The sequence below is a fragment of the Amblyraja radiata genome, chromosome 7, assembly GCF_010909765.2.
Source record: "Amblyraja radiata isolate CabotCenter1 chromosome 7, sAmbRad1.1.pri, whole genome shotgun sequence".
NCBI classification, from domain to species: domain Eukaryota; kingdom Metazoa; phylum Chordata; class Chondrichthyes; order Rajiformes; family Rajidae; genus Amblyraja; species Amblyraja radiata.
In genome coordinates, this window is record NC_045962.1 from 11,574,916 (window position 1) to 11,596,748 (window position 21,833).

General features: G+C 41.5%; 1 protein-coding gene across 1 annotated transcript in view; it reads left to right on the forward strand.

The window, feature by feature from the left end:
* The window catches only part of rftn2 (raftlin family member 2), a 42,492-nt gene extending 22,300 nt beyond the window's left edge, over nt 1-20,192 (forward strand). The window contains exons 7-10 of the mRNA XM_033023700.1: nt 7,450-7,571; nt 13,613-13,716; nt 14,993-15,077; nt 17,652-20,192. Coding sequence (XP_032879591.1) covers nt 7,450-7,571; nt 13,613-13,716; nt 14,993-15,077; nt 17,652-17,912 — 572 coding nt within the window. The 3' untranslated portion in view covers nt 17,913-20,192. The remainder of the gene's footprint in view (nt 1-7,449; nt 7,572-13,612; nt 13,717-14,992; nt 15,078-17,651) is intronic.
* The last annotated feature ends 1,641 nt before the right edge of the window (nt 20,193-21,833 follow it).

Consider the following 21,833-nt stretch of genomic DNA (forward strand, 5'->3'; position numbering starts at 1 on the left):
TGTGAAGCCTGGAACACCCTGGGCCCTCAGATTATGTTGACGTGTGCAGCACCAGACAAACGACCAGATTTGGCTATGACCATTTGTTGGACCATCAGGGCACAGAAGAATTTCAAAATCAATATTTTTTAATTGGCCCCAAATACCTACTCTGCTTCATTACAAGGTACCCCTGTATTAAAATTATAGTGCTATGCATCCATTTTACATCTGATACTTAAAATAATTCTACCATAATAATTAATGTCATGATACTTAAAATAATTCTACCCTTCCAATCACTTCTCTATTTGGCTGAGTAGTCAACTAGAAAGTGAGTGGACAGGTTGGTTGTAAATTTGCAGATTACACCAAGGTTGCTTGTGTCAGATACTGTGAGGAAGGTTATCAAAGTATACAGTGGAGTGTGTGTATTTAGATACAGATATATAAATTCATCTTCATCTTCTCTTCAAAAAAACTCACTCAAGTTAGTAAGACACGACCTGCCAAGTACAAAGCCATATTTACTGTCCCTAATTAACTGGTTTTCTTCCATATGGGAGCCAATCCTATCCTGAAGAATCCTCTCCAATATTAAAGTCTCTTTCAATAAATCACATGCTCAGATAACTGGCTTGTATCCCAGTGTGTGCAATTTGCACTCTACTAGTGAATCATTTCATCATCTGAATACAATTTCTTAGGGAATGATTTACACAATGCATCCCATTTTAAACAAAAGCTGTTTTTTTCATACTCTTGAAATAAATGCCAAAAGAAAGCTTTTTTTTTAATGGATTAATTGGAATAGTCTACTGCTTTCATGGAAGTTGAACAGTGGTCAAACCGTTAGCATTCATTACTAAGAAACAGTTAGCAATTTTCAAAGTACCTACTTACACAATAAAGTTTGAAATCCAATGTGCTTTCAGTGAGTCACTGCTCCTCCTCGGAACACCATGTTTTGTAATCTGTGGCCTGCAGATTACTGGAAACTTTAGATATTTGTGGGTTTTGTAGGTCAGTTCAAGAACCTGATGGTTGTAGGAAAGTAACTGTTCCTGAACCTGATAGTATGGAATATCAGGCTTCCGTACCTCCTGCCCGAGGGTAGTAACAAGAAGAGAGCAAGTTCTGCAATGTTGGTATCCTTGATGATAGATGCCACCTTCTAGAGGCCGCCTTAAATAACTGATTTTGATGGTGGGGAAGGCTGTGCCCGTGATGCATGGTGCTGAATCCACCGCTCTCTGTTGTATCCACACACTTACTGCCACGTACTGTTAACACCAGGAGAAAATCCTTAAGCATGGTGACATTAAATCACTACATATATGCTCCATTGAATTTTCTAATTAAGGAAATTTATAGATTGAAGCAGAAAATCTACTGTTAGTTTAGGTTAGGTTCACTCAAACAGGTCATTTCTGAAGTATCAGAAATGTATTTGCTACTCTGCATCCTTTTCTACCCTGCCTGTAACTTCAGCAGATTAAGAGGAATCTCCATAGTATAAAAGACTGATGGATTACACGTTGATTGTTAGGCTCTTTGCATCATAATTTGCATGTGATTATAATTGTATTTACAATATATCTCCATGCCAATGACATTTGACTTTCTCTGGGTGGATGAATCTAAAGCACTAGGAACTGCCCCCCTCTTGCAAGGGATCAATGGTCGAAGATGTGATGTGCTAACACAGTGAAATTATTTTTCTTATAAACAGTCCAGTAGAGTATTGCCCTAGCCCCAATCCTTGGTTAGCAAGTGTACAGAAATAGTCTACTGTGCCCACATGCAAGAAGCGCCATGTGTTGGTAAGATTTTCAAAGTCCATGCTCTAGTTTTATGAGCGGCGCCTGTTCCGGGCATGTCCCAGGCTATTGCGGGCCTCCAGATTGGGGGTCAACTTAGGGAAAGGCTACATCATGGTCACAGTTGTTTAGAAACTTTTGTTGTAAACTATCTTTTATTCTAAACTTGTCCTTGCAATCTACGTTCCACAGTGGAATTGTTCAATCCTTGTGTTGTATTTATAGGACAGATCAAGTTAAACCTTTTTCCTACGTATAGGAAACAAGCCTCCGGCCAAATAGATCATCTTCCAACTGTAATTAGCAATTATTGAAGCTCTTTGATTCTACGTTATTTGTTTAAGGGTGTGTCACATACACTTTTGGGGCCTGGTTTCTGAACCCCTCTTTCCCCAGTGTTCTTCCAGATGCAGCATCCAGCCCAATAATTAACCATGGTCAGCTGTGTATGTGGTTGCTCCGGTAGTTTGTTAGAATCATACAATGTGTAGGAAGGAACCGCAGATGCTGGTTTACACTGAAGATAAGCACAAAATGCTGGAGTAACTCAGCCGATCAGGCAGCATCTCTGGAGAAAAGGAATAGGCGACGTTTTGGGTTCAAGACCCTTGATTAGACAAGGCGAACACAGAAATAAGCCCTTCAGCCCAACGGATCTGTGCCGACCATCAACTACCCATCTATACTAATTCTACATTTTATTCTCCCCATATTGTCATCAACTTTCTATTGAGGGAGTGCAGCGTAGGTTTGCAAGGTTAATTCCCAGCATGGCGGGACTGTCATATGCTGAGAGAATGGAGCAGCAGGGTATTTTTTATATTTGGCTATTTTATTAAAGAGAAGACAGTAGGCTCAACCAATGCACAAATTTGTTTAACACCTAAGTAGATCAAGCATTATATCATTGAACAAAGTGCAATATAAATATCAACTCAAGAGTAGGTAGATTTATAGATAATTTACAGTCATATGGCTATTGTGTATGGGCAAATCAATGAAAGAGTCATTAAAAAATTACTTCATAGACTTGCAAATGTGTTCCTTTCCCTTTTTAAAGTAAGTATTGAATCTAATTCTACCATACCTCCAGGTATTGTCACAGATCTTATGTAATATACAGTTGTTTTAAAATAATTTACAATTTCCGACACCATTATGTCTCCAGTTAAGAGTTAAGCCGCACTTAGAGATCTGAATGTGGTGCTGACCACCATATCAGAGAAGATTTCATAGATCTGGTGGGGGAGTGGGGTGAAGGGTTGCAGGGGAGATTTTCCAGTATATTATCAAGGCTGTTAATTATGATGAAAGATTGGTTAGGTATATTTTCTTTGGAAAAAATAATGGTGAGTGGGAATGTAATCCATTGTATAAAATGATGGGGAGCCTGGATAGGATGAACCGAAAGGACCTATTTCTCTTCACGGAAAAGAGACATAATTTCAGGATAATTGATAAAAGTCCAAAAGAGGAGTTGAAAGAAAAAATGAGTACCTGGAGGTCTTGAACTCACTGCTTGAAAGAGTGATGGAAGCAGAGGCTCTCATTACATTTATGAATTAACTGGAGGAATATCTGAAAATCCAAGCCATTCAGGACACCAGACCGAGAATGAAAAGTGAAATTTCTTAATAAATTCTTTTTTGGGGGGGGCCAAGGAAGCTAAATATCAGCTAAACACACCTTGTTGTTTTTAAATTCCATGTCTTGCAGGTCAGTCAACTTAACATCAAATTAAATCCAACCTGACAAAGGGTCACTGTCCTCAAATATTAACGCTTTTTCCTTTTTCACAGATGCTGTCTGGCCTGCTGAGTGTTTCCAATAATTTCTGATGTTCAACCAAATCCAGTGATTGGAAGAAGTTCTCAGTTCTAGAGCTTCGGTAAAGATGAATAAAATGAAGAAAACTCAATCCCATTACCAAATGTGAAAGACCAACCAACATTCAAGGTCATAAATTAGCTTAAGAAATATCAAATTTGAAAGACAGCTTGCTGGTTCGACAAATATTCATAATATGAAAAGACATTGTTTGGATTAGCCGGTCGAACCTTCACATCCAGAGTGATCAGTCGAAGAGATCAAAGAGACAGAAATGCTTTGTGACACTCTTGAAACAATGGTCACCAATGAAAATGGCATTCTATCCTTTCGTCGCTAAAAATGGCAAAACTACTTGAACTTGGGCCTTTTTTCAGTTTGCCAGTTCTTCTCTGTTCATCTCAGAAATGTTTGAACATAACATATAGGAGCAGAAGTAGGTTATTTGGCCCTTCGAGTCTGCTCCACCATTAATCTTCAAACGGTGCCTTTTCCAGCACTATCCTAATAATCTTTATCTCTTGATCTCTTTTGAATCAACATGATAACTAACCCTCCACACCATGCAGAGCGTAGAATTCCAAAGTTTCACACAGATTGATACAGACCATTAAGAAATGTATCCTCGCAATCCTAACAGGCCTATCCTTGTTCTAAGATTGTAATACCTGCTTCCAGACTTACAATTTTCCTGTATTCAGTTTGTCAAGCACTGACTTTTATAAGTTTCAATTAGTTGTCTTATTTGTCTACACACTGGAGAATATAGGCCAAGTCTACTCAATCTCTCCTCATATGTCAAACCTTATTTTCTCTGGAACCAATCTAGTGAATCTTTTCTTCATTTTTTTTTAATAGGTAAGTAAACATAAACTGCATGCAATACTCAGATACAATCTCACCAAAGTTCCATATAATTTACTCTTATATTCAATTCCTCCTGTAATAGAGACCAGGGTTCCATTTGCTTTCCTAATTACTTGCAGTATTGAAATGTTGGTTTCAAATGTTTGTACCTTTTGCCCCTTGGTCCCTTTGGTCTCAATCTCTGATCATGTAAGGTACACCTTGCTTTTCTCGTTTGTATAGTAAAGTATATTATTTCCATACTTTCATATTCTCTGCATTACATTCAGGTCTACAATGCTCTTGTACACCCTATCATCTTGTTGATGTCCCTTTGAACTTATTAACATCCTTCTTTCTGCTCACAATTCTACCTCATTTTGTATCATCAGCAAACATGGAAATATATCAGTGATTCCCTCAGCTGGATCATTGATACAGATCATTGTTGCTGGAACCCAGGCACCAATCTCTGCAGCACTCCAGTAGTCCTAGTCTCCAAACCTGCGAAAGATCCATGTATTCCCACTATTTTCTTCCTATATGATAACCAAATCTCAATCCATGTCAGTAGGGTACCTCCAAATCCATATGTTCTAATGTTATTGGCCAGTGTACACCGTCTGACTTTGTTGAAAGCCTTCTGAAAATCCAAATACTGGTCCTCATTACCTTACAAATGCCCGATTTATGTACAGCCCATTAATACAAACGAGTGTTTGGGAGACCAGTGGTGAGGATTTGCTGGTCTCTGTGGAACTGCAGGCATCTTCTCCCATGCGGGAATGTGATTAAGGTCGCATTTCTGACGTGAACTATTCAGGTTTATGAGCAGTGCAGAGGAATGGAACCGGAGGAAAAACCTGTATATTGGCTCCCTTTTATTTATTTTACTAGTTGTGTCCTCAAATAGTTACAACACCTTGCCACCACTGATAATAGACTTTTACAGGTCAGTTATTTCATGTTTTCATTCTCCTGCCTTTTTTTAAACAGTGGGCTCATAATTATTGCCCTGTAATCCACAATAATAATTCCAGTATGCATGGAGTTTTGGTGGATGATAACTATCTCTACAACCAACTCTTCAAAAACTCCGGAAAGTAGATCCTCGGTTATATCAACTTTTAACTCTCCTATTTTTTATAATTACTACTTATTTCCATCATACCATATTGTCACAGGACCCCTGAATCTCTGGGAGTTTTTCTGAATTTTATTGATTCCTTTTTCCCTGAAAAGAGACACAAAGTAATTATTTAATTCCTCTGTTTTTTTCCTTATAATTACTTTTATAATCTCTGACCCACATTTACCCTCACCAGTTTTTTCCTTTTTGTAAACACTTCATGTTGTTATAAGATCTCCTTGGAATCATCAATCACTCATCCTTGTGAGTTTGTTTAGATATTTGCAACTACAACTAATCTGATGATGATGCTCTGGAGACCTCTGATCATGTTGACTCTTCCCACAGGGTTTCAACAAATATGAATTAGAAGCAAAGTGTTATATATTAAAATAATTTATTTACTACTCTAACTAAAAAAGACAAATAAAAAGTTTTTATTTTCACTTCTGTGTCAAACTTGTTTTATTTACTCATACATAAAAGAGCAAGTGATAAACTAAGAATATATTGATAGCGACAGGTAATGAGCTTGGTATGGTTCATTTTTAACATTGAGTCTATGCTCTGATTTTCTATTCATGCATCTTCTGGTTAGTGGGCCATAATATACTTTTGATTTGCAGTTATTATATAGATGTCCTGATCAAAATAGTTATGTCTTGTGGAATTTCATGTGTTATATTTTTCATTATTATTTCTCGACAAACTAAAATATGTGACGGTTGTCACTATTAAAACATTTAATTTTTACTGCAGTTCCATCCCGATCAATGATAATTATAATTCCAACATTTTTTAATTGTCCCAGGTTAGAAACATAGAAAATAGGTGCAGGAGTAGGCCATTTGGCCCTTCGAGCCTGCACCGCCATTCAATATGATCATGGCTGATCATCCAACTCAGTATCCTGTACCTTGTATCCTGTGTATCAGGTTAATACACAGCAATTTATTGTAACAACTGTGTGACTATCAGAAGAATATTGTAATTCCTATTTCCAAGCTTTACAATGTGTTTTGTTAGTAATAAAGCTACTGTTTGGAAATTTGAAATAATGGAGGAAAAAAAAATGAATTTGCTTCATATTTCCTTTCCTCTCGCTTTCCTAATCCCAGTTTTATTTCCATCTCTTTAATTTAGTTTTTACGCATGCTTTGATAGCTCAGATTTTGCTGTGCGAATGGAGGAGCTGTCAGTGCTCAAACCTCAAACTCCAACCAAAATTAAGATGAAGGAATGAGCACATAAAAAATATTTTTCTGTCTGAAAGAGGCTGCTTCAAAAGGATTAAAATGTAATTAGAATTTAATAATCCAGAAATTGCAGTCAGTGATTACATTTTCATCCATTGGATACTGTTGCCATGTTTGCTGATGGAACTGGCACAGATCTGCACTAGGAGCTATGTACCACTATCATCGGTCCTTTTTCAGTCAAATGTGGCTTTCATGTAAAGGTAGACCATAATTATTGCTAAATACATTTTCTAGTCTTGGAAAAAATAAATAGAAACATGGAGACACTTTCACTCAAGAAAATGAATGGTTGGAGTTTTTAAAAAGATAGACTACATTTCTTGTGTTTCGGGTCGAGACCCTGAAGAAGGGTCTCGACCCAAAACGTCACCCATCCCCTCCCTCCAGAGATGCTGCCTGCCCCGCTGAGTTACTCCAACATTTTGTGTCTACCATCCTGTAGAAGATGTTGCACGAAGTGCTTTTTCGATCACAGTAAGCGCCAGTGAAAAAGCTTATTGAAAGTATGTGGGCAAAATTAAGAAGGTTCAAGTGTAATAAATCTACCACCTTTGACCACATTGATTGATATATACATTTTCCATTCCAGGGGACTATTTATCCAAGACTGTGGATGGAATGTTTATATATGAAGAATGTAATTTGGACACGGTTAAGTCAAACAAGATGCCACATGATGCTATAGTTGTTGAACAGTGGACTGTCATTGAGGTAAGCTACTGTCCTATTTGTTTAGAGTTTGTATTAGGAATGACCTATTACTCGTAGTTCAGAATAAAAACCAGGGGGCATATTCTTAATTAGCAGATGGATTAGAGAGATTTAAACCATTTTTTCTCAAAAGGTGTTAGGGATCTGAAGCAATGTCAGGAACAGAAACCTTAATTACATTTCTAAATGCTTGTGAGCTGTACACAATAATGCATTAGGTGCTAAAAGGTGAGATTAGGCTGGGTAAGATTTTTTTTCTATTTGCACACAACATCATTTGCTAAATAAACTCCTGTGGTCTAAATTGTACACCATTTAACCAAAATATTTCTCACGAGATGATCAGGGAGAGGAGGATTGTCGCTAAGAGATGAAAGGTAAAGTGATATTCCCTAGGGGACTCTATCGAACAAAGTGCTTGGAAGATCAGGTTGTCTCCCAGTACTCCATTGGTTGGGGAAATGATGCCGACTTACTGGCATTGAAAATTGCTGCCATCTTTGCTTTTATAATGACTTAGCAATTCTTCCAGTTGAGAAAAAAATGTAATGAATTTGTTGGTATTCAAAATTATGAGGGTTTTTGATGGTGCGAATGAGAAATATTTCATTGCAGAGCAGAAATCTTTAGCAACAGTAAGATAATTGAAAGAAGAAAATTGAGAAATTATTTTTATACAGCAAATTGAAATGATCTATTGCCTGAAAGCCTGATGGTAAATGAATCAGTGGTATAATTTAAAAGATAATTGGATGGTCCTTAAAAAAGAATTGCCGTGTCTATATATAAAACTAGACTAAGTGGGACCCGTTGGGTCCCAGCATCACACAGGAGGGCTGGTAATCCAACGCAATATTCCACCTCTCCACCAATTCTAATATTGGTGGGGAGTTTTTGGGGGGGGGGGGGGGGCTTTCGGGAGCGCTAGTATGGGTGTTGTGGGCTGAAGGGACTGGTTGCCAGAGGGCTAGTATGCAAATTGTGCGCCAAATGGATTCTTGGGCTGGCGTCTCACTCAATCAAGTCTGTTGTGCTGACAACTCACTCACTCACGGCTGGTGGGCTTATAGTTGACTCACGGCTAATCCTTGAAATTCTATTTCAAGCAGGGTATAAGGCCACCAAATTCAAGTGCAGTTTTTTACCACTTCTAGCAGGGTGCAAGGCCACCAAATTCAAGTGCAGTTTCATACCATTTGAAGTAGGGTGCAAAGCCACTAAAGACAGCGAGTCGTGACCTCTCCCTCCTCCATCTTGCAGAGACTGAGCCATACCCACATTTCCGGGTTTTATAACCCCTCCTCCCCCCCCCCCCACCGGAAAAGGTGTGGCTTTCATGGAGTGATTGACAGGAGAGAGATTCTCAACATTTTTAAAAAAACAAATAACACTTTTATTTTTCATTGATGGGAAGAATTCTCTGCATCTGCTCAGCAGAGGGGGACTGAGTAAGATGGCCAAAAATCACAGCCGTAAGTGGTAGCGTTTTATCTAAAATCAATATACAGTGCAAACAGGAAGTGCATTTACAGTAGTGCCTTTTAACTTCAAGCCAAAGCACCCAAGCCACCATTTGCAGTAAGTAGTGCCTTTCAACTACATGCCACCATTTGCAGTAAGTGGTGCCTTTTAACTTCAAGCCAAAGCAACCATGCCACCATTTGCAGTAATAGTGCCTTTCAACTTCAAGCCACACCCAAGCCATCATTTGCAGTAAGTAGTGCCTTTCAACTTCAAGCCACATCCATGCCATACCCAAGCCACCATTTGCAGTAAGTAGTGCCTTTCAACTTCATGCCACCATTTGCAGTAAGTGGTGTCTTTCAACTTCAAACCACACCCAGGCCACCATTTGCAGTAAGTAGTGCCTTTCAACTTCAAGCCAAAGCAACCAAGCCACCATTTGCAGTAATAGTGCCTTTCAACTTCAAGCCAAAGCTCCCAAGCCACCATTTTCAGTAAGTAGTGCCTTTTAACTTCATGCCACCTTTTGCAGTAAGTAGTGCCTTTCAATTTCAAGACACACCCAAGCCAACGGGACGGGGGGGCTTTCTGGAGCACTAGTATGAACCGTTTTAGAACCAATAGAGACACTTTTTGCAAGCTTTAGGACCAATAGACATTTTTTGCAAGCTTTAGAACCAATAGACACCTTTTTGCAAGCTTTAGAACCAATAGAGACATTTTTGCCAGCTTTAGAACCAATAGAGACATCTTTTGCAAGCTTTAGAACCAATAGACATTTTTTTGCAAGCTTTAGAACCAATAGACTTTTTTTTGCAAGCTTTAGAACCAATAGACTTTTTTTTGCAAGCTTTAGAACCAATAGACTTTTTTTTGCAAGCTTTAGAACCAATATACTTTTTTTGCAAGCTTTAGAACCAATAGAGACACTTTTTGCAAGCTTTAGAACCAATAGACATTTTTTTGCAAGCTTTAGAACCAATAGACATTTTTTTTGCAAGCTTTAGAACCAATAGACATTTTTTTGCAAGCTTTAGAACCAATACACATTTTGCAAGCTTTAGAACAAATAGACATTTTTTTGCAAGCTTTAGAACCAATAGACATTTTTTTGCAAGCTTTAGAACCAATAGACATTTTTTGCAAGCTTTAGAACCAATAGACATTTTTTGCAAGCTTTAGAACCAATAGACATTTTTTTGCAAGCTTTAGAACCAATAGACATTTTTTTGCAAGCTTTAGAACCAATAGACATTTTTTTGCAAGCTTTAGAACCATTAGACATTTTTTGCAAGCTTTAGAACCAATAGACATTTTTTTGCAAGCTTTAGAACCAATAGACATTTTTTGCAAGCTTTAGAACCAATAGACATTTTTTGCAAGCTTTAGAACCAATAGACATTTTTTGCAAGCTTTAGAACCAATAGACACTTTTTTTGCAAGCTTTAGAATCAATAGACATTTTTTGCAAGCTTTAGAACCAATAGAGACACTTTTTGCAAGCTTTAGAACCAATAGACATTTTTTGCAAGCTTTAGAACCAATAGACACTTTTTTTGCAAGCTTTAGAACCAATAGACATTTTTTGCAAGCTTTAGAACCAATAGAGACACTTTTTGCAAGCTTTAGAACCAATAGACATTTTTTGCAAGCTTTAGAACCAATAAACATTTTTTGAAAGCTTTAGAACCAATAGACATTTTTTTGCAAGCTTTAGAACCAATAGACACATTCTGCAAGCATTTTAGAACCACTAAGGGCACTTACATTTGAGTAGACATGTGTTCAGTGTTATTCACAGCTTAGAGAAACGTGACCCTCTGCCTTCCTCCATCTTGAAGAGACTGTGTGGCACACCACTTCCTGGTTTTATAGTCCCTCCCCCCTGCCGCCAGCGGGGGCAGCAGAGAGAATGGGGAATTTTGTAAAAACATTAATATCTCTGTCATTTTTCATAGACGGGAAAAATCCTCGGCACACATGCGGCGGAGGGGGGCTCTGAGCAAGGTGGCCAAAAATGACGGCCGTAGGTGGCGGCGTTCTCTCGAAAGTCGCAGCACAGATGGCCAAAACCGGTCAAGAACAGACTTTTAGTAATATATATATACTAGACCAAGTGCAGACCCGTTGGGTCTGTTCCCCCAACGTGCAGTTGTGGGGGGGGGAGGCGGCATGCAGCGTCACACACACTAACTATCCCCCCACCCCCCCCCCCCGCACTCACGCTAATCACCCCCCTTGATATTATATTAATATTATTAATTTGCTCCTTTTACCCCATAACCATCCTATCTACTGACGCATAGCCCCCAACTTGCAGTCACATCTACAGAGGGGGGGGAGAGGGGGGGGGTTAGAGATTGAGGGCAGAGAGAGAAGGGGCAGAGACACAGCGAGAGGGGCAAGAGGGAGAGGGGGGGTGGCGAGGAGGAGGAGAAGAGGGAGGTGGGTGAGAGGGGAAAGTGGGGTGGAGGGGAGGAGAGAGAGAGGGTGAGAGGTGAGGGGAGAGGTGAGGGGAGGGGAGGGGGGTTTAGGGGAGGGATGGTGGGGGAGGGGATGGAGGGGAGGAGAGGGGGGGGGAGGAGGAGGGGGGGGGAGAGGGGGGGAGGAGGGGGGAGGGGAGGGGAGGGGGAGGAGAGAGAGGGGGGAGAGGAAGAGGGGGAAAGAGGGGGAGAGGAGGGGGGAGGAGAAGAGAGAGGAGGGGGGGAGGGAGGAGGGGGGGGGAGGGGGGGGGGGGGGGGGGGGGGAGGGAGAGGGGGGGAGAGAGAGGGGGGGGGAGAGAGGGAGAGGGGGGGAGAGGGGGAGAGGAGGGGGGAGAGAGAGGGGGGGAAGAGGAGGGGGGAGGGAGGAGGGGTGGAGAGGGAGGGGGGGAGGAGGAAGGGGGGGGGAGAGGAGAGAGGAGGGGGGGGGAGGGGAAGAGGGGGGGGAGAGGAGGAGGAGGAGGAGGGGGGAGAGGAGGGGGGGAGAGAGGAGAGGGGGGGAGAGGAGAGGGGGGGAAGAGGGAGGGGGGAGGAGGAGAGGGGGGGAGAGGAGAGGGGGGAGGGGAGAGAGGAGAGGGGGGGGGAGAGAGAGGGGGGGGGAGGAGGAGAGGGGGGGGGGAGAGGAGGGGGGGGAGAGAGGAGGGGGGGGAGAGGAGGGGGGGGGGAGAGAGAGGGGGGGGGGGAGAGGAGGGGGGGGGAGAGGAGGGGGGGGGAGAGGAGAGGGGGGGGGAGAGGAGGGGGAGGGGGGGAGAGGAGAGGGGGGGAGAGGAGGGGGGGGGGAGGAGGAGGAGGGGGGGGGGAGAGGAGGGGGGGGGAGAGGAGGGGGGGGGGGGGGGGGGGGGAGAGGAGGGGGGGGGGAGAGAGGAGGGGGGGGAGAGGAGGGAGGGAGAGAGGAGGGGGGGGGAGAGAGGAGGGGGGGGGAGAGGAGGGGGGGGGGGAGGAGGGGGGGGGCGAGAGGAGGGGGGGGGAGAGGAGGGGGGGAGAGGAGGGGGGGAGAGGAGGGGGGGGAGAGGAGGGGGGAGAGGAGGGGGGTGGAGAGGAGGGGGGGGGAGAGGAGGGGGGGGGAGAGAGGAGGGGGGGGGGAGAGGAGGGGGGGGAGAGGAGGGGGGGGGAGAGGAGGGGGGGGGAGAGGAGGGGGGGGGAGAGGAGGGGGGGGGAAGAGGAGGGGGGGGGGAAGAGGAGGGGGGGGGGAGAGGAGGGGGGGGAGAGGGGGGGGGGGGAAGAGGAGGGGGGGGGAAGAGGAGGGGGGGAAGAGGGGGGGGGGGAGAGGAGGGGGGGAGAAGAGGAGGAGGGGGGGAAGAGGAGGGGGGGGAAGAGGGGGGGGGGGGGGAGGGGGGGGGGGGAGGAGAGGAGGGGGGGAGAAGAGGCGGGGGGGGAGATGAGGGGGGGGGGAGGGGGGGGGGGAGAAGAGGGGGGGGGAGGGGGAGGGGGGAAGAGGAGGGGGGGAGAGGAGGGGGGGGAGAGGAGGGGGGGGAGAGGAGGGGGGGGAGAGGAGGGGGGGGGAGAGGAGGGGGGGAGAGGAGGGGGGGGAGAGGGGGAGAGGGGGAGGGGGAGAGGAGGGGGGGGGGGGGAGAGAGAGTGCCTTTTTATTTCAACCCAAACCCCCCAAACAACCATTTGCAGGCAGTGCTTTTTTACTTTAACCATATTTTCATTTTCAAACCACATTAAGGGTACTTACTCACAGTTGTGTGGACATTTGTTCAGTGTTATTCACAGCTCAGAGAAACGTGACCCTCTGCCTTCCTCCAGCTTGCATACTAATTGAGGCACACCACTTCCTGGTTTTATAGTCCATCCCCCCTGCCGCCAGCGGGGGCAGCAGAGAGAATGGGGAATTTTGTAAAATCATTAATATATCTGTCATTTTTCATCGACTGGAAAAATCCTCGGCACACATGCGGCGGAGGGGGGCTCTGAGCCAGGTGGCCAAAAATGACGGCCTTAGGTGGCGGCGTTCTCTCGGAAATCGCAGCACAGATCGCCAAAACCGGTCAAGAACAGACTTTTAGTAATATAAGAAAGATAAGATAAGATATATAGATGAGCAGCATTACGTGAATAATTGAATTAGTTAATCACCCATTTTTTTTCCAGGGTTGTGAAGTAAAGACTGATTATGGTCCTTTGCTACATACACTGGCTGAATTTGGATGGCTGGTTACTTGTGTGCTAGCCACACCTATCATTCGCCATGACAGGTACATATATTGATGGAGAATTGTTTGACTATCTTGCTGAAGTACTTTTTACAAATCACGTGAGAAATATTTAAGATAAAGAACAATATTTTGACTTTTCACTTTAAATATTACATGACAATTCCAGGTAAGAAGTATACTATTGTATTCTTAAGTAAATATGGTAAGCATAAACAAATGAATGGAAATAACATATTCTCCTAGGGAAGTATAATGGTTGGGGATATATACTTAAGATAAGTTATAGAAGAATCGGGAGAACTGAAGAATTATCTCAAAAAGTGATGAAGATCTGGAACTCACTGTCTGAAAGTTTAGTGGAGCACAAATCCTCATTTTGAAAGCACCAGGTGGACATTGGATGTGTTGTAACCTATTTGGATCTAAATAGCTCTTTGTACGATTACACAAACATGAGGGGCCTTCTTCAGTACTATAAATTGTTTTGATTCACTTGTAAAAGGCCCAAGCAACAAACAGGCTATTTTCAAGCAATAACAGTCATTATTTCAAGAACAGATTAGACAGAATGCATGTCAATTTTAAAAATATGTTTGTTAAAAAGTGACGTTTATTCGTCCATTACATCTTTTATCTTATGATTATGGAATTATATCAGTTCTTCATTACGGAGAAGTGACTGCCTTTATCATTATCTTGTTATCTTCTCATCACCTGCATGGGTCAGGACAATTAACAAGTATTATTTTAGTCGTTCTGTGCCTTCCACATTGAAACTATGAATGCAGCCATGAAGTCTCGGTATGATGGAACACTTCATTTGGTGAGATTAGCAATTGCAGTGCAAGCTAAAGAGAGACTAGAGGTTTACTTATTCATTTTCTCTTTTCCATGGATAATGCTTTGAATGACCCTTTGTGCCTAATACTAGGACGTGGGACGACAGATGGCACAATGGGCTAAGTGTTCGGCTGGCAACCGGAAGGTAGCCGGTTCGAATCCCGCTTGGAGTGCATACTGTCGTTGTGTCCTTGGGCAAGACACTTCACCCACCTTTGCCTGTGTGTGAATGTGTGTGAGTGATTGGTGGTACGCGCAGATTGGCAGCCACGCTTCCGTCAGTCTGCCCCAGGGCAGCTGTGGCTACAGAAGTAGCTTACCACCACAGAGTGTGACTGAGGAGTGAATGAATAATGCGATGTAAAGCGCCTTGAGTATTAGAAAGGCGCTATATAAATCCCATCCATTAATACTAGATTCATTGTTATAATCGTTCCAGATCTTGTATATAATGCCATTTATTTCATGTTTACAGTGAAGGAAATTTAGCAACAAAACAAGTAATATTCTTACAGAGATCTGCCATAGCAAGCCATGATCTGCGTCTGGAAAAGGCAGAGGTAGGCTATGTCAAAGGACACTGTAATATTTTGTTTACTATTGCTATTGTAATTATGTTTTTAATACTCATGTGAATTGTATTTTCCAAAGCAAAATAGAAAGTAGAAAATCTTCATGTTAGTTCCAATATTTGCAGGTGAAGGAATTGGAGGTTTTTAATTAATTCACAGGATATGAATATGATTGGCAAATGCAACTTTTCTTGACCAACCAAAATTACTTTGGCACTGAATGGCCATCTTGAGGGCATTTCAGAGTACAGTTATGAGACAGCAACATTGGAGTCATTTACATGATAAGAATGACACACTTTCCGTCCCCCATGGACATTGATGAACCGGATGGGTTTTTACTTATACACTCCATTACAAATTTGTTTAATTAATAAATTTAAATTCCTCTGCTGCTTAGTGAAATGTGAACTAATGTCCCTTGGATCATTAATCAGAATATTTAGATTGGAACAGTTGTAAATTAGAGTTCTCTGTTATAGAGCTGTTTGAGATAAACTGTGACAAGGACCCTTGCATCATTTCCAGACTCCTTGCAAATCCACACTCTGCAAATAGGTGGGCAATTGTCTCCTCTCCATAGCAGCCATCCCGAGAGCAGCGTGCTAAGATTCTAACGGTGACTGGGTGGGCCCCTCTCACTGTCAGCCAAGCCAGGTCTTGGTGCTTGTTGGTGAGTTCGGGCGATGAGGCACTTTGCCAGAAAAGCTGGGCAGTCTGCTTAAGGAATCACGCCACAGAATCCATCAAGTCCTGCAGTCAATGCAGACCACTGCCCGATGGATTGTGGCCGAAGGTCTGGTTGCGAAAGAACCTTTCCACGAAGGACAGATGGTTTGGCAATGTCCAGCTGACTGGTATTGCCAGGCCATCCTTTGCAACATCAGGGACGGGTAGAACCTCAGCTGGTAATGCCACTTAATGCCCACGTGCTTCGGCTCTACTGACAGCCTGATGCAGCCACACACGAAGATGGCCTGAACAGCCATGTCACAGTGGCTGTTTGAAAATTGTCACTGATGTAAAACAGTTCTTGGTGCCCCAAGGAGCCCTCTTCCTCTGCATAAGGGCGAGGTGCTCTGTTAGTCTCCAACTAAAAATAGATAGCTGCATATGGATCCTTCAACCGTACCATGGCTCTGTTCCCTTAGATTTAGTTCCTTCGCAATTCCTTAAAATATGTCAAGAATCTTCAAAAGGGAACATCTTATTCATCACCATATCGCACATTAACGTGTAATGGAGCTCATCGTAATTAAGGGTTTTGAATTACGGAGGAATCATACAATCACTAATGTTGAGTGCTTGTGGGTAATACCATCTCCTTTAATGTACTGTACCTTTTTTTTTGACTTGTGAAGTAACTGGGAAAGTTCACAGATTGGCAGCCACCATGTCCCTGGGACATCAGTATGGTAACATACCTTATGTTTCTCCTTAAAGACTACTCAAGAAAAGTGATGGTCTCCTTCTAGCTTCTAGTCTGAAGTATGACGGTTAAATAATCTTCCCAGGGCCTCCATTAGGGCTAAGCTCTGGACATTTTCCTTCCGGCTCTCCACTTTGGTATCCTCCTTCAAGATTCTCTATAATTACCTTCCTTGTTGATCAAATGTTTGGTTGTCCATTAATCAGATTTTATTTGACAAAATTTCTATGATGTACCTTGGTATATTTTACATTGTTAAAAGTGGTCAATACAAATTGTTGATAAGTTACTCCCAGTTCATAGACTTGAAATCTATGAAATCACACCAACAGAATTATTCCAAAACGGCCCTGTTTTTTTGCAGATCTTCTACCATAAAATTAACTATGGTATCATACCTGTCCTACATTCTTTCGGCCACTTGATTCTCTCTCTGCTGTTCATTTGAAGGCCAGAGGGTAACCCTGTATATCACCATCCATAGCCATCCTTTGCGATACCAAGATAGATCAGATAAGCTGTGGTTCTGTCATTCCTAGGATCAGTAGCCAAGTGATCATGGAAGCTAACGCAAAGCATTTTAAAACGTGGTGCTTTTTTTCTCTTAAAAGTGCAGACCAATGTCGATTCCTCCATCTTCACTTCTGTCTTTACTCTCTCCCCTGCTGATGTGAGTTATCACAGTTCAAAATCCTTATTAATTCTGATCACCTACATTTCTGGAAGCATCATTGTTTTGTTTTGATTGTTCTGATATTTTTTACTGTTTTTATTTCAGAGAATCTAGAATTCCCAACAGACCATAGTGCACATTTTGATTGTCTCTCTCTGTGTAAATATATTCTAATTACCTATGGTCATGTACTTTTATATTCATTTTAAAAAATTCTCTAGTAAATGGTTTTATAGATGACAGCCGAGCATATTTACTTTCAATAAACTCATGAAAAGTGATAGTAACTGGTAAGATGACATTAACAGTGAACTAGATTAACAAGAAGAGGAACAAATTAACAGTGAATGAGGAAAAGTGATTTAATTGCTTATGTTAAAAATTACCTTTAGATGTGCTCAGTAAAACAAAAATGTACTCTCCATTTCTACAAGCCAATTTATTAAGACTTACTTTACAGAAAAAATCTACTCAGCAGCCTAAAACCAATGAAAAAAGCAGAAATTGGAATCGAAACGTGGGTGTGAACACTGGTAAAAATAAGCCTTCAGAATCTGCTGAACATTGCTGTAGTACCACGGAGAAAACCTTCTGGATCAAAGAAACTATCAATCAACATGAAGGCTTTTCAGGGATGCCCAGTAGTGAGAGTGTTCTCAAAGACTTGGATGACGGGCAGCTAGATCAAGAGGAAGAAACACCCCAAGTTACCTGCATATGATGCACACTATTCTGCTATTATTTACAAAAGGTAACTGTATAAAGTTAAACAGAGTTTCTAAATCATACTTTGATAAGATCTGATAGATTTGGCTGAAACAAGAAGAATCCTGTTTTCAACAGAAAACTATGTTGGAAAATATTTATTTTTAAAATCTTTTTATTACCTTTCTATAATTTTACAGCAAACATGTTGACAAATAGTTCAGTCTGTCAGAATCTAAGCTCAGATCCAGGTTTTTAACAAATCAATTACAATTTATCTTGCGAAAGAACTTCAACATGGTTTAAAACTACTTTCTACTTATTTAGTAAAACCTTTCACAGGATAGGGAATATTTACATATCCACAAATATTTATATTTTATTTTACAATTTTCAAGTGATATTTTTGTCATTTGTTCAAGTTATAATATGCGTACTGATATTGTTAATAGTAGGTCATCCTTTCATTTCTGTTTGTACAATTCTTTAATTTTTTTATATTCCTATCTTTCAAGAATATGTTCATACAGAATTAGATTATCACTGAATTATTGAAATTAATTGGGAGCACTGTTCAACAAATGAAAACAATGGCAGATACCTTGCTGACTAATGTAGAAGTCATTATGAATTGTACAAAAAAACACTTAGCTCTGTCCCATTGATATTAGCTAAATCTACTGATGGAATTATTAACTTTAACTTCGAACGCATTGAGAGGTATTTTATAGGAATCAGTCTGGCACTGATGTCAATACAATATTCCATCGGTTAACTTATTAATTTCTTTTGTTCATTAGGAGAATAACTGAAAATATTGTTGTTGCCATGTATAAAGAATCTTTGTAACATTGTGTATACTGAGTACGATATCAGTTGCAGCACTCAGCTGAATCATGTACTTAATGTGGACCACAGTGATATTTTTTCATTTATTGCTCTGCACAATTACCAGTTATATATTATAACATTGAAGAATATGTGCACAATAGTCATCCACCATTTAGGACAATGATTTTGAAGCCATTATAAACATGACTACATGCTTTGTCATACTTACATTATTCATATGATACTGAAGTATTTGTAGTCACACTTGTATTATTTGTACAATGCTGAAGTGAAATGCATCCATTTCCATGTCCAGCAGTGAATTAAAACTCTTCCTTTAACTTAAAAATGAAAACTTTCTGATAGGATGAAAAATTGGGCATGCAGTTACATTTGGATGGCTGCAAGATGCAACCTGTAGTATCTATTTGGCAAATTTCTTGTTGACCAGACACAAAGGTAAAAAAAAACAAAGAACAAGTTACAAAATCTCCATTTGAAATTATACAATCCTTACAATAACCTTTTTTTGTGGAATAAAACAAATGTCTACATTTTTGGTGTATAAATGTTAATTATCTCTGAATTCTGTAAAGTTTTTAACGATGTTACTGTTCAGAAGCGAGGTTTGATGGGTGCTTATTAACATTTATCATTTTGTTAGTGTGAAAGGATGGAATGGGAGAGAGTAAATGGAGCTGACGTTCTTAGATTTTTTGCAGACACTAAAGATTGCAGATGCTGGAATTTGGAGCAAAAACGGATTGCTGGAGAAACATAGCAGATCAGACAATATCGGTGGAGAGAAATGGACAGTGAACAAGCAAGGGTCTTGACTCAAAATGTAGACTGTCCATTTCTCTCCACAGATGCTGCCTTCCTTCAGAATTCTTTTTTGCTACTTTAATGTTATAGAGGGAAACAATTTATTGATATCAAACCATGTAATATGCATTACGGGTATTTGTGAGTGTGCTAAAGCTGGAATTAGCATTGAGATTCGGATGATTAGATATAAGTCTTGCAATTAAATTGCAACCTGCCATAATCTTTGATACGTGCATAGTGGTTTTAAAATAATTAATTAAAATAACACAGATTGTCGAGAGTGTGATATCATCATTGCAGAGTGACAATCTCATCAACTGATAGACAGAAGTGTTTAGTAAAAAAATTCATCTTGCAGCAAAGCATATTATAATGCTAATATGGCCATAGTTATTAGAATACTGTGTTATGATCTTGTATTTTTTTAATAATAATATGCTGCACAGTATGTTGTTAACTTTAAAGGTGCATTACTTGTCTTATTATTGTTTTTGAACAAAATTCCTGTTTTCTCATGTTATGTTAGTTTTACAGTGTTATTTTCATGTTATGCTTTTTTACACAATATTTTTGAGTTACATGTTCAAAGTTGCAAAAATCTATATTAAAGTCCAAATAAAATGTTGACTTTTAAAAACAGGAGTTTCTTAATAACTTCAATAGAAATTATAAACCAAACAAATTAGAAATCCAGACACAAGAGACTACAGATGCTGAAATATAATGAAACAAATTGGTGGAGGAACTCAATAGGTCAGGCAGCATCTAAGGAAGTAAATGGACAGATGATGTTTTGGGTTGGGACCATCTTTCAGACAGAGATTGGAAAGTGGGAACATAGCTGGGAAGAGAGATACGGGGGAAGGGGTGGAGCTAGTGGATGCAGGTAAGGAGTAGTGGAATGGCAGATGAGTCGGGTAGAGGGCCGAAGGGTAGAGATAGCAACTAAGGCTTGAGGTGGAGAAGATGAATGGGTGCAAATGGTGGAATCTTCAAAGGAAGCAAGGTTGATAGTGAAATGTAAACTAGAGAGAGGTTGGTAGGTAAACTGAAATTGGAGGGGAGGGATGAAAATAGGGGGGGCAGAATAGAGAGCAGTGGGAGGTGACCAGATGGAGAGGGTGAGGGGGGAATGGAACTAGGTGACAGGAGCGGGGGAATGGAAATAAATTGGTGTGCAGGTGGGGGAGGACTGAAAAGGAAGGAGGGATTTACCTGAAATTGAAGAACTCAATGTTCATGCTTATTGAGTTGTAGGCTACCCAAGCAGAATATGAGGTGCTGTTTCTTCAGTTTGCATGTGGCCCTTACTCTGGCAGTGGAGAAGACCAAGGACAGAAAGGTCTGCATGGGAATAAGTAGTGGGACTTAAGTGGCTCGCAACAGGGAGCTCCAGCTGGCTCTAACGGACAGAGCTCAAGCGCTCAGGGCAGCAGCCACCTAGTCTACTATTGGTCTCATTGCTATAGAGGAGGCCTCATCGAGAGCAACAAATACAAGACACAAGATTGGAAGAGATGCACCTAAACCACTGTCTCACCTGGACCGGCTTTTGGGTTCCAGAATGGAGGTGAAAGAAGAGGGGTAGAAATACTTGTTGATCTCCTGCGGTGACAATAGAGAGTTGCTGGGAGCATGGGCGGAAATCCTGGGGGACACGTGTCCACCCCCCCCCCCCCCCAATGTTTTGAGAGGTGGGGAAGATTAATGGGTGGGAAAAAAAGATTAAAATTTCCACTTTCCGCGAGACAGTGGGGGTGTCACTGTTAAGCGCTTGTTAAATGTCTCTGTTAACACCGTATTAACACGATGTGTCACCAATTGTGTTTTGACCTTCCAAAGCTGTCTGATGTGGGTACAATTACCATTTGAATTTAATTGGGTGTATTGGTGGATGGGAAAGATTTAAACAGGTATCGGATTTAAACGGGTCAGGTCATTAAAAATTCCGGTCGAATGAGTTTCCTGGCTGGCTTGCGGGTAAGTCCCTCACTCACGTTATACAGTATGTTTTTCCCATCTCTCTCTCTCTCCCTTCCAAGGTTGGTTCTTCTGTTTGCCTTTATTTGCTTCAGTTTTATTTGTCTGTGTTATTTATCACATTGTAGCATTTGAAAGATCAGACGCTTTCTAAGGGCTGAATCGGCTAGTTCGCGGGGCCTTTCATCGCCCGGCGCAGCTTAAAATCAAGCTGCTGCATCGAGGTGATCGAGGCTCCCGATGTTGAAGCCCCCGCCGGCCAATTTTAAGCAGCGCCGGGTGATGAAAGGCCCACGAA